At 55.3% G+C, this 12,657-nt stretch overlaps 2 protein-coding genes across 2 annotated transcripts in view; one reads left to right on the forward strand and one right to left on the reverse strand.

Moving 5' to 3' along the window:
- TMEM163 (transmembrane protein 163) overlaps positions 1-11,696 on the forward strand; it is a 250,867-nt gene extending 239,171 nt beyond the window's left edge. The window contains exons 6-8 of the mRNA XM_022569576.2: positions 365-476; positions 8,385-8,526; positions 9,924-11,696. Coding sequence (XP_022425284.1) covers positions 365-476; positions 8,385-8,526; positions 9,924-9,984 — 315 coding nt within the window. The 3' untranslated portion in view covers positions 9,985-11,696. The remainder of the gene's footprint in view (positions 1-364; positions 477-8,384; positions 8,527-9,923) is intronic.
- A 268-nt stretch (positions 11,697-11,964) lies between these two features.
- The window catches only part of MGAT5 (alpha-1,6-mannosylglycoprotein 6-beta-N-acetylglucosaminyltransferase), a 119,097-nt gene continuing 118,404 nt past the window's right edge, over positions 11,965-12,657 (reverse strand). Inside the window, exon 9 of the transcript XR_016394178.1 lies at positions 11,965-12,606. The gene's annotated coding sequence lies outside the window, so the exon portion shown is untranslated. The remainder of the gene's footprint in view (positions 12,607-12,657) is intronic.

The following is a 12,657-nucleotide window of genomic DNA, read 5'->3' on the forward strand; positions in this document are numbered from 1 at the left end:
AGTCAGCTGCTCTTTGACTTCTCCATGGAAAACTCTACATAGAAGTCACTGTTTTTAGCATTTGACCGACTCCGTTACTGATCAGTGATTGCCAACCATCTTGGCAGAATAGCGGGAAGGGGAATCTCCTACAGGAAGAGAAGTATGTAATCGGTTTCTAAGGAAATAGAAGTCTGGATTATTCGTTTTTGATAATCTGTTTCGATTCCCAGTGACACAGGTAACTGAGGTGTAAAAACAAGCAATACACCCCACCTGGTGGCAGCGCACTCCACTGACGATTTGTTCTGGGAACAAAGGCCAGTGGTTTGCAATCTGCTCTCGCCTGAGCTGAAGTGTTGAAATCTGGAACTTTCTCTTCTAGGATGATTTCCTGTTCAGCGTCTCCATTTTAAGTGGGATCCTTTGCAGCATCCTGGCTGTGCTGAAGTTTATGCTGGGGAAGGTTCTGACCAGCAGAGCCCTCATAACCGATGGTGAGTAAGGCCAGTGTGTCTAGGGGCTGAGCTCACAGTGAGGGGAGGTGCTGTTTGGGTCACGTTTCGCTGCTCGTCTCGCAGAAGAGCTCAACAATTCGGAATCTGTTCCTCACTGCCCTCCCCTCCACCCAGGCTGTTTAGTGATTCTCAGGGTTTCCTGTCAGGGCAGATGTCTTGTGCCCTAGGAATTGAATACACTCTTCCTGAATCACCTCCACCGGCACCTCCTACCAGGGTGGCTCAGGGCTCCCCAGGCTCTTGATCATGGAGCACAAAGGGCTTCCCAGAGCCTTGCATTTGATGTGCATTGCTCCAAATAAAAAGTAAATGTCTTCCCTGGATTCCGTGCAGGTTTCCTTGGTGAACGCTCCACGCCCATTTCCCCCTCCAGCTAGTGAAACGCTTACCTGGGAGTTCAAGTTGCAGTGACCAGGGCTTTGCCAGGGAAATGAGCCGCGTGTTCTCTGCTCAAGACCCAAGCCAGGTGGAGGCGTCCCTCTGCGTCCTGTGGGCCAGGAGGAGCTTCCCGCGTTGGCCTCTGGGCTGCCAGAGAAGGATGTGTGAAAGTAGAAAAAGCACCTTTCCGTTTTTTGCAAACTAGTGCTGGCATGTAAACTAGAAACATGATGGACACTACTGCCTGCCTGTCTTCTTTTTCTTTATCCTGGAGCGTGGGAAGTTTCTGGGGGTTGTGGGAGTAGCGACCTGAGCCCCTGTGCCCTGGGGTGGGAGGTCCAAGGGTAAAAGCTGGTGGGTTGGTGGATATGCTTGCACAAAGTAGAGCAGAGATCGTTAGGTTTTTCTTTCCCTCCCTCCCTCCCTCCCTCCCTCCCTCCCGTTTTCTTTCTTCTTTTTCTTTTTTTTTCTTTTTTTCCCCCTGCTGCACTGCACAGCCAGTGAGATCTTACTTCCCAAACCAGGGATTGAACCCGGGCCCCAGCAGTGGAAGTGCTGCATCCTAAGCACTGGACCGCCAGGGAATTCCCATGATTTCTTTTTTAAGGAAAGCACCGCTCCCTCCTCAGATTCTCAGGGTTCTCTCCTATGTGCAATACGTGGGCGCAGTCATGTGTGGGTAGCTGTTATCTGTTGAGGACGGGGCGGACGGCGGTCAGAGGGGGCCCTTCTCTCCCAAGTGACGAGCATGGTGACACGGTGTGGACTTGGACTCCTAATCCCGTGCTGATGCACTGCCGTGTGTGGAGCTGGACTTCTGCACGGTGGGGCAGGCAGGCAGGAGGTCAAAGTGACGCTTCCAGGACTGGGGGAGAAGTGTTCGCTCCGTGTGATTTTCGTGGTCTGGTGTTTTTTAAGCTGGAAAAGAAAACGCCTCCTTTGGCTGTGGAATCCTCCTTTTTTTAGGAATGAGAGCACAGGCGGCCTTGTGCTGAGAGCAGGAACCAGGAGTTTGGGTGTGGGTTCTCCAGGCCACCTTCCAGGTTCTTTTCTGTTGCTCTGAGGGCCGCAGCTCTGCCTGCACCCTTTAGGCCTGAACAGAGCAGAGGTCTGGCTGGACCTTGAATCTCCAGCGACGTGTACTGTTCCTTCCTTTCGAAGTCTCTTTACCTTGCACACGAGGGACGGGAAGGCCGGCCTGGGGGAAGCTGTACCAGTCAGCACAGTTTTCGGGGCTCCGGGTGGTGAGTACCCAGCAGGCGCTCCTCTGTCTGCCCTGAGTTGATCCCGTAAGTCAGAGAGCCCCTCTGACTTACAGATACCAGCACTTTCTGTATTCAGATGACTGCAGCTGAGACACTGGGCCGGGAGCCTGAACGTGGACCCAGCAGTCACGCCTTCCTCCCAGGCCGCCAGGCAGGAGGCCCTGTCCCCTCTCTACCCATGACCACGGGGCTTGAGCCCCTTCTTCTCAGAACCGTGGGTGCCCCTCCCTCGACCGGTGACTTCACCTAACGCCTTACAGGCGTTCCAGATGCTGTTTCTCTTCAGGCTTCTCTCGTTCTAACGTCCCGCCATTTTGTGTGATGTAAGAGAAGCCCCTGATGAGAAGTATGTGTTTTCTAATGAAATAACTCCTGATGTCATCATTTTCACATACAAAACCATCCACCTGCATAAGCAGTACTTCCGTCCTACTCTTGACCCAGGGAGAGGGGTCATTACAGAGAGAAGTGGGTGGTTTAAGTGAAAATTGTTCCACCGACAGGCGGAAAAGGGAGCCTGGGGCATCTGCGGGGGGAGAGTTAGGAAGGGAGGATATGAGGGGCCCCGACGCGTGGGCGAGGGCGGACCATTCAGCACGTTAGGTCAAGGGTGGGATTTTGGATGTTTTGCTAAATGTTTAAACAGACGAGGTGACATGATGGATGTTTTTAAAGGAGACTTGTGGCCATCAAGGTAGAGAACGGAGCGGAGAGGACTCAGGGAGGGGAGCTCTCGGGGTGGTGGCCTGGGTCGGGGAGGGGGAGATATGGGGGAATGGGGGAAGAAGGGTCGGCGATATTTATAACATGGGCAGGGCTTGGGGATGAATTGGCTGTGGAGGTTGAGGAGAGACAGACCGGCAGAGCAAGACAGAGAGGGCACTATTGCAAAGAGCTGAGGCAGCACCCCGGTCCCCTAGGCTGTCACCCGTGAGGGCCCCCTCCCCGCCATCAGGGGGCATGGTTGTCGCACTCTGCAGTCCCCCGCTTGGTGGGAGTGTCAGCTAAATAGGCGGCAGTAATTACAGCCTCTTGCGAATTGCCTTGTCTGGGATCCCGATTTTCCTCATTCATTGATGAGCAGAAGTAGGGAACCATCTGTAAGTTTCTGCTCTCTGTTCTTCCCTCACGTGGGGAGGTCGGGGCCCGCCTGGGCTTCGGGAGCCATGCCTGCCGTTACTGTTGGTCTGGCCCAGGGCAGGGGGCCAGGCAAGTTAATACTACAAATCAGACAGAGGAAGATTGTGGAAAGGTACCCGGGGGGAGTTCTGAACGAGGGGCCAGCAGCCGGGCTCCAGCGCTGCCCACAGGACAGCCGGAAACCCGAGTTGAGGGGCCTGGGTTGGCTGTTCTAAAGTATCAAGAGTCTGTGGTGGATTTCAAGTCCATGAACGACTTTGAATCAGAATTTCCTGCATACAATTAATAGGTGCTTCGTTACACAGATTCTTGTCTAGTCATCAACGCCAGACTGTTAGAGCCTCTAATCCAGATCGCCCGAGACATTGTTTTGTTTTCTAAGATGATGACGGCGTTTATTTTTGGCAAGAGCCCTGGCTTTAACAGGCAGATGGAACAAGCATGTGGGCCTGGGTGGGGTGCGGACAGCGGCCCAGAGGTGAGTGACCGATGGGGCCTTGTGTGCCTCGTTAGGAAGATGGGTGGCCTGTGGGCTCAGTGTCCTTCCTGGGGAGTAGCTGCCGCTAGGAAGCCTCTAAAATTCTGAAGGAGGGCCGCAGGGTGGGTACGGAGTCGTCCCCCAGCCCGGGTGTGCCGTTTCCAGTGTCCCCGCACAGGCTCATAAGAGGTGCAGCTGAAATGAGTCAGGCTCCGTCACAACCACAGGTGGGCAGAGCGGAGCAGGTCAGAGACTCCTGGAAGGTGTGGGTGAACAGGGTGAAAGTTTCCACCAGCTGTGAACCATCCGGAGTCTGCATGGGGTGGGTGGGTCCCCCCACTGTGGAAAGGAGAGGCTGGTGGGTGCTGGGCTGGCAGAGCCCGGTGACTTGGTGGAGTGAGTGGACATCTAGTGGCTGTCTGGGGGAACCTCCCACCCTCTGCAGCCTTTCTGAGCTCCTCCGGGCTTCTCTGGGGGCCCCGGGGGCCCACTGGTACCCACGGCAAAGACAGGGAAAGAAGAATGAAGGATTCCAGTCTGCCCTGGGGCAGCAGCCATCTCCAGCTCGTCTCTGCCTTTTTCCTGTAGCCACCCCCCAAAACAGAATTCCCCCAACTTGAGGCCTGAGAGGTAAACTCCAGCCCAGGTAGCCCCTTGACAGGGTAGTGGTCTCTGAGGACGCTTTTGGTGGCCTTCTGAGAAAAGGCGTGGGCTGCAGAGACTTCTTTTAAGAGGACTGGTCTGATTCCATTTGTTGAAAAGAACAGGGAGATTCGAGGGACAGCCGGACGCAAGAGGGTAAATGCCAGCCTCTACTAATGGGAGAGGGGAAGTATCTTGATGATCCTGATGTATCAAGAGACGAGAGAAATACGGCCTCCCCCGTCTCAGAGCGGGCCCGCCGTCCCCCTCCTTGGGGAGAGATGGAAGCAGAATTGAGGGTGTGATATGCAGAGGCCCAAACCATGGGCAGGACAGAGAGTGGGGAGCTCCAAAGCGCTCTGCGTGCGAGGAGCTGGGAGAGACTCTGCGGTGACAAGGGCGGAGTGGAGTCAGCTACATGAGCCGCACGGCCAACAGAGAAGGGGAGCACGCTGACTGCTTTTCCCCATCGTCTAGAGGTGAGCGAGCCCGGAGGAGCCACGGAAACTAACACCACAGGGGCCTGGGTTGCAGCCTTGTCCCCGGGCGGCCCTGAGAAGGGGAGGCCAGGACGTAGCACGGGGAAGGGCGCCTGTCTCCTGTCGGTCGAAGGTGGAAGGCTTAGAGATTTGGCCTTGGGACCTGGTACTGGTGGGACACATCTCAGGTGAAGCTGATGCCAGCCCTGCCCTCCCGCTACCCACAGGGCACCCAGAGAAAGCTCTTTGTCAGGTCTGCTGTCTGCAGTGGAGGCCTTGGGGGAGGGGTACAAGTGCTCCCTGCAGACGGTGGGTCAGGATCCCCAGGTAGACACGGCAGGGCAGGTGGAGGCCCCGCCTGGAATAGCCCTCACCCGCCGCAGGCTCCCAGCAAGTCCCGGCCCCTCTCTCCACCCAGTTCCCTGGACTGGCGTCTGGAGGATATGGTCCCCGGTGGCAGGAAGGTGGAGGGGTTTGCCTTTGCTAACCCGTGTCACCTGTATTGAGGTGAAACTGGGTTGGAAGGCTCCGCCGGGTGTGAAGCTTGTGGAAAAGCCTTGGGAAGCGAGTGGGGAAGGTTGGCTCTCCAGGGGGCCCCAGACCACACCCTGAAGTTCAGGGGTAAATCCTCCACCTCTCGGGGGGCTGTCTCCCCAGAGCTGTAGCCGCAGGCCCGCCTCGGCAGGGAGGCCCCCAGAGCCTGGGCAGCGGTGGCTTCCTCTCTCCCTCGGGACGGCCCAGCCCGGCAGGTGGGAGTCCACGGCTAAGGCCAGGTCCATGCCTTCCCCTCCCCCCTCCCTCCGTCCGTTAACTCAGTATTTAATGCAGCAATCAGTCGAGTCCCCGAGAAGTGCCAGCCCCTGTGCTGGGACTTGGAGCAGAGGAAGGACAGACACAAAACTCCTGTCCTTACGCGGACATTTCTGGTGGGAAACAGGGATGTCTGCAAAAAGAAAAATGGTAAAAATGTCTTGTTACGGAGAACCGCGAAGCAGCAGCAAGGGCGCGCGGGTAGGAGGGTGTGGCCGGGGGAGGGAGGGGCGGCCTTAGGGGCTCTGAGTCCAGGTGGAGGAGGCACCAGGACGAGGGGCGAGGCCGGGGCTGGCCGCTGCAGGCTGCGGCGTGGCTGGAGCGTGGGCCGAGGAGCGGACCGGCGGGCCTGGTGCGGCCGAGGAGGGAGGGGCTGGTCACCGCAGGACTCGCCGGCCGTGAAGAGTCTGGATGGTTTTTAGAACCGGGCTGCTGTTCGCTACAGAGGTCTGGCTGCCGCGAGGGGAATCATGGAGAGGATGGGGGATGCGGGCAGGAGGGGCAGCGGGAAGGGGGTAGACGGGGGGCGTGTTTGGGGGGTGACAGGTGGCAAGGATGACTTGCCGGGTGGACGAGTTTCGGGATGTGAGGAAAGTCCAGGCTGGGCTCCTAGATGTTTGGCTTCGGCAGCTAGGTGGACGGGGGCGCTGTTTGCAGAGAGGGTGGCCGGAGGGTGAGTCGTTGGGAGGCAGCAGTTTTTGCCCTGAGCGTGTTCAGTTTGAGATGCTTATATGTCTGCAGCTGAGGGCAAAGGTCAGGACGAAGGAGAGCTAGGGAGATGCGGGCTTATGGGATGGAGGTGAGAACCTGGCCGGAGAATATGGCAGAGGAAGTGTTCAGGGGACTAAGCCAGGCATGCAGATGGGCTCCAGGAGGAGGGTCTAGCAAACGGGACTGAGAAGGACCAGCGAGGGTGCAGAGCGGGAAAGCAGCAGAGCGCGGCGTCACTTGAGGCTGAAGAGACGTGTTCTTATTAGGAGGGCGTCCAGTGAGGACGAGGCGTTAAGCATGGCCTGTGGCAGCCGGGAGCCATCCAGGACCAGGGCAGCGCTGGGCGGAGGGCGGGACCTGAGTGGGACGGGGTGAAGAGAGAATGGGAGGTGTGATGGGGTAGCCAGCTCTCCAGGGAGTTCTGCGAAGGGCGGTAGTGAATGGGGATCGTGGTGGGTCCAGGAAGGAGGTGGAGGTGGGTGATGATGCTAAGACTTATCCCGGTGGGAGTGACCCAGGAGAGGGAGAAGAAATTCAAGAGCAAAGCCCTTCAGTGGACAGGGATGAAGGTGCCAGTCTTACATAGGAATGGCAGTAACTGGAGAAGCAGCTGAGTATGTGAGCGCAGCCGGCATAGGCGGGCGGTGGACTTGGTGTTGCGAAGATGAGGTGTTGGTGTCTGAACCTGTGTGCTCGAAGAAGTACAAGGCCGAGTCCTCAGCTGAGACCTGGAGTGGGGAGATGATGGAGATTTGAGGGTGTGATGCAACAGGCAATGAGATGTCCTTGCAGGCCCAGCTTCATCTCGGTCCCATTGTTGAGGGGCCGCCTGTCGAGGTGCACCCCGTGGATCCTGAGAAAGGCTTGGCCTAAGTCATCTCTACCCTACACTCTTCTTCCTGTCCCTCTGCTCTTCATTTAGAACACCCCACACCCCCGCAGTGGTGCAGCCCACAGTGAATGCATTTAAGGTTATTCAGCAGAAGCATGGCGCCTTTACCCAGGTGGAGTTGCCAGGGAACGGAGCAGGCCTGCTGTTGGAGAGGTTACTGGCCTGCATGGGCAGCTGCCAGGGGACCACCGGGCAGTGTGGACCTGCAGCTGCTCTCAGGCCCCAGTTACGCTGGGGCAGGCGAGCAGCCTTGTGGCTCTCAGCACGGCGAGACCCCAGGTGCCCCTCTAAACCATTCCCTTCCCATGTGGCCTTGGAAAATCCACAGGTAGACTGGAAGTGCGATGCCTCAGTTGTGGGGACCCACTGAGGTGACGTGTGTGAAAGGAGACGGTGATCAACGTCTGTTAGCTCCAGTTCCGGTTGGACTGCCCTTTCTGCAACCAGGTAGCTAATGCTAGTCTATGCATTTCTTTCCCGGAGAGTGAAAAATCCTTGGGTGACTTAGGAGACACGGCAGAGAAAAAGCACACGGGTTCAGGTAGAATCCCAGCCCTGCCCCCTCTCAATCTGTATAACGCTGGTCAGTTTACTTAACCCTCACTCACTCTGCTCAACTTAGTTTTCTCATTGGTAAAACGAGGGTGATAATCTGACTTCAGAGTTGAGACGACCCCAGCTCTGTACTTGCCCAGCAGACACTGGACAGGTGTGAGTCACTGAGTATTGAGTGTCCCCTGTGTGTTTGGCAGGCCTGGTGCCCCTGCCCCTCTGGAGGCCTGTGTCCCTGGGGCATGGGAGGAAGACGACAGGAGCCATACACAGGCTGTCACTTGGGCATGGTGGCTGGCAGGGGATGGACGGTGAGGGTGACAGCTCCCTCCAGGGAGGTCTCTGGTGACGTGTGAGCGGAGATTTGTCAAACCATGTGGGTGTCTGAGGTGGTGGCTCTCACCCGAGAAGTGCTTCTGGAACATCCCTTCCAGTACGCGTTCCGGGATGCAGAGGCATGCCTGGCATTTTGGTAGTTTTCCTGGTGGCTAAGCAAGTTCACTGGGCACTGCCCTCAGGCCCTCTCTGCTTCTCTTCCAGGGTTTAACTCCCTCGTGGGGGCCGTGATGGGCTTCTCCATTCTGCTGAGCGCAGAGGTGTTCAAGCACAACTCGGCGGTCTGGTACCTGGACGGCAGCATCGGGGTGCTGATCGGCCTCACCATATTCGCCTACGGGGTCAAGTAAGTGCTGTTTCCTCTTTGCTCTCCGGGCGGCCACGGGTGCTTTATTCCCCAGCCCTGACGATCATGTCTTGTACCTGTGACCCTCCCGCCCCCGGGGGAGGTCAGGAGACTGGAAAAGCCCCCTGCAGCCGTCACATACTCTGGGGGCTAGGACAGGAGTGAGGCAAGGACTTGGACCAGGGGCCTAGGCTTTCAGTCACAAAGGGTCCACTTTTGTGTGCTGTCTTTTATAGTTCACTGAACGGTCCTCCCTTTTTAACCCTTCGTGCCTAAAGATTTGTGCCCCTTTCCGTCTCTATAGTGAGGGTCGTGATGATGCACCAGGGAGGCATTTGTGGGGCTGTCCTCACCCTTAAAGTCCCCTCTGCCACCTGCTACAGATGCCGGGACCTCACACTTAAGAGAACTTTTTACAAAAGGGACTCTGGTGCAGGAGGGCTACATGTAGAGTTGGTTCTAGCCCAGCCTGAGGCCTGTCACTGAAGAAGTGCCCAGCAGGCATCGCTGGCTCTGCATGCAGCATCTAGGCTGGAGTCGGCCTTTGAAAAGAGAACAGTTTCTCAAAGGTGCTGAGCTTTTAAATGTTAACATGCCTCCTCTCTCCCACTACGATGGCTATGATAAAAGACACAGTAAGAGTTGGTGAGAATGTGGAGACATCGGAACCTCCGCATCTTGCCCGTGGGCATGTAAATTGTTCAGCCGCTTTGGGGATAGTTTAGCAGTTCCTCAAAATGTTAAAACACGGAGCCACCATTTGACCCAGCAATCCCACCCTTTGGTATATACTCCAGCGAAACGAAAACACATCCATGCAAACACCTATGCATGAACATTTATAGTGGCATTATTCACAGTGGGCAAAAAAGTAGAGACAACTCGTATGCCCAACGTATGCGGGTTTTAAAGAACCCAAACGTCCATTAACTGATGAATGGATAAATAAGATGTGGTAGAGCTATGCAGTGGAGTATTTTATACAGCCGTAAAAAGAATGAAATACCGATTCATGCTACTGATAGATGGATGAACCTCGAAAACAATGAAAGAAACCAGTTGCCAGAGGCTACATCTTGAATGATTCCACTTATAGGAACTATCCCCAATAGGCAAATCCATGGAGATTGAGAGTACGTTTGTGGTGTCGGGGGAAGATGGGGTGGGGAGTGACCGCTAGAGGGCATGGAGTTTCTCGGGGGGGGGGGGGGGCAATGAAAATGTTCTGGAATTAGGTGGGTGTGATGGTTGCCTGTACTAAAAACCGCTGAATTGTAGGAATTCTATAGTATGTGAATTATATTTATAAAAAAACAAAGCCCCCATCTGTTTCCCAAGTGCTCAAGCCCAGGGCTGCGGAGGGTCTGTGTTGGGGTGACTGGCCTTTCTCTTCGCAGGCTTCTCATCGACATGGTGCCCAGGGTGAGGCAGACGCGCCACTACGAGATGTTTGAGTGAAGGAGGCCGGGGCCGGCTGCCCTGCATCCGCATGAGGACTGTCAGGGCCACCAGAGGTTTCCATGCAGGCAGACGGTACTGATGTTTAACTGAACGTTCACTTTCTTTGTGCTCACGGGAACCAGGTCTCCCCAGCAGGCCGGACCGCACTGCTTCCCGCCACTGCCCCCGCCAAACACCGCAGGACCATGAGCACGGAGCAGGACCCCGTCTCCGGCGGGAGGACTGACCTTTTCCATCTTCTGCAGTAAAAAGGTTCGTGTGGGGAGGATACGACGTCTGCTTGGTGGAATGCCTCTGGGATGCTCCCAGCCGCAAATGGAGAGCAGCTCCCCGGACTCACCTCCTCGGTCCTCCACGTGGGCCCGGAGTCTCCTGGCAGATTTTAAGAGGAGACCGTACCCGTTGGTCCCTCACCCCTTTATCACTTCCTAATTTCTGTCCATGTATTTCATTCATTTCGTACTGTTTTACTAATCCTCAATCTAAACACCAGATTTGTTCTGAAGGAGGAGACCATTCTATTTTTAAAGTGCTTCGTGATAGATGTGTGAGCTTCTGCATGGTCGAACTCAGCCCCTGACCTTTCCTTGTACATTCAGAACCCGAACGTACGTGTAAACACAGGATCCCTTTTGGAGAGGTGTGAAACTAGTTTATTTGTAATAAATAATTATATAATCTATCCATATATGTATCTATATGCTGTGTGACGTGGTAATGGTACATTTCAGTCTGTTCACGTAGTAAGGAACAGGCTGTTCTCGGTTTATGCAGCGTTAGGCATAGATTCTGTTAAAGACACACACACACAAAAACGGTCTCCCCACACGCAACATTCTGTACCTCTAGCACTGCTGCTTGTCCGGGCGACGGTGACCAATAAAGACCTTGACCTGTTTTGTACGGTATGGGGACGTGATGGTAAAGGTTGTCACTGCTGTGGGTGAAGCACGGGGTGTCTGTCGGGGGGGGGGGGCAGGGGTCAGTCCTACCCCCCGCTCAGGGAGGGGAAGAGAGAGTAGCCACATACGTCCATGTGGTGGTGCCTGGAGCTGACCACCCCCCCCCCAGCTACCTTAGGCCCCGGAAGGGAAGGTGGTGTGGTCCTAAGAGGTCACTGACCTTGGAGAGGAAGGCACGCTGAAAGCATCCGATTAAACCAACGGCATTTTGAGGCATATTCTATTGGGCTGTTACCATGTTGCACAGAAGAGATGGACACTGTCCAGGTCTGGGAAATGCAAGATTCAATAGGTTTCTTTTCTGCAGGTTTTCTCCCTGTATTTACTGTTTAATATAGTTCCCATTGTGACTGACAGCTATGCCGTGGCAGCCCCCAAACTTAGGCACTCCAGTTATGCTCACCTTCCTTGGGGACGTGTGTCCCATCAAACATGCAGGCTGTCTCCCTTGGTGTCTCTGCTCTGGGCAGCGACCAGAAGGTTCACCAGCTTCGGAGAGGCTGCATCACGGCCCTCCACCATCCCCACAACAAGCCCCCGGTGGGAGCATGAACTTGAACTTCCTTGTTCCCAGGGCCTGTGCCTAACCACACTGAGCCCTGGGGTCAAAGTGCTCTCTCTGAAGTGGGGAAGCATGTTCCAGGTCTAATAAGCCCTCCGATAGCCTCTTAAGGGCTATCTTGCTAGCACATCCTTCAAGATTTTTAAACATCTGATGTAGTACAGTTACCTACAAAACAAACAACAGTCTACCTGCAAACTCAATTCCCTTCTAGGTGAGCGTGCTCTGCAATTAGTGTCAACGTGGGTGTGATGATGCAAAGGAAAGGGTGTTCCATAGGGAGCCCCCCACCTCCCCAATTCCTTAAACCTACCTTCCTATCAGCATTTTCGGCAGTGTACCTGCAAACGGTGAAACGCAGTCGGCAGCTGCCACCGCTGGGGGATGCAGCTGGACGGGGTCCTGCTGGCGCCCTGGTACCCGCCCGCCCCGTCCCCAAGTCACTTCCATCTGTCACACAAGAAAAGTTTATTGAAAAATAAAGTTCTCCCTAGTTTTCTCTACAACAGTGGAAAACAAAGCAGTGCTCTCTACGCCGGTACAGTACATTTGACAGCAACACCTTATTTGCAGAATCCCGCACTACTTAACCCCAGAAGTGAACAGTAGAAAATGGTTGTACCAGGAGCTGGCTGAAGACACAGACGCGAATGGCCATTAGCTTACAGACATCAAGGCTGTGACAGCAACTACAGCAGAAAGGACGTCACCATCTCCTTTGGCATAGACTTCCACTCTTGTTCATACCCAGGTAGGCCGGTGAGCAAAGGCATCCCACGTCTGCTCCATCTCAGCTGCGCCAGAGGTGGCTGCCTGTGCTAGGTTCCTGGCCGGCTGGCCCAGGGAGCCCTCCAGCACCGCCAAGGCTCTGAGCCTCCAGGACCACCCTTGCCCCCCACGGACCCAGATGGGGCCCTGCCCGACGCACGAGCGCACGGCTGCCCTTGCATCCCTTTGTCGTGCCTCACCGGATGCAGGGGGCTGGGGGGTAATCTGAAGGCGCCACAAGATCTGGGAAGAATAGAGGAAATGATGCTTTGAAGAAGGTAAGTTCCAATCTTAAATGCTGATTCAGCTGAAGAGAATCCAAAGGATCTGAAAAAGACACCAGACTCCAACATATTCCTCCATTTTGCACAAATGCAA

The sequence above is a fragment of the Delphinapterus leucas genome, chromosome 8, assembly GCF_059928025.1.
Source record: "Delphinapterus leucas isolate spDelLeu-1000000601 "Yukka" chromosome 8, BTC_Dleu_Yukka2, whole genome shotgun sequence".
Classification (NCBI taxonomy): domain Eukaryota; kingdom Metazoa; phylum Chordata; class Mammalia; order Artiodactyla; family Monodontidae; genus Delphinapterus; species Delphinapterus leucas.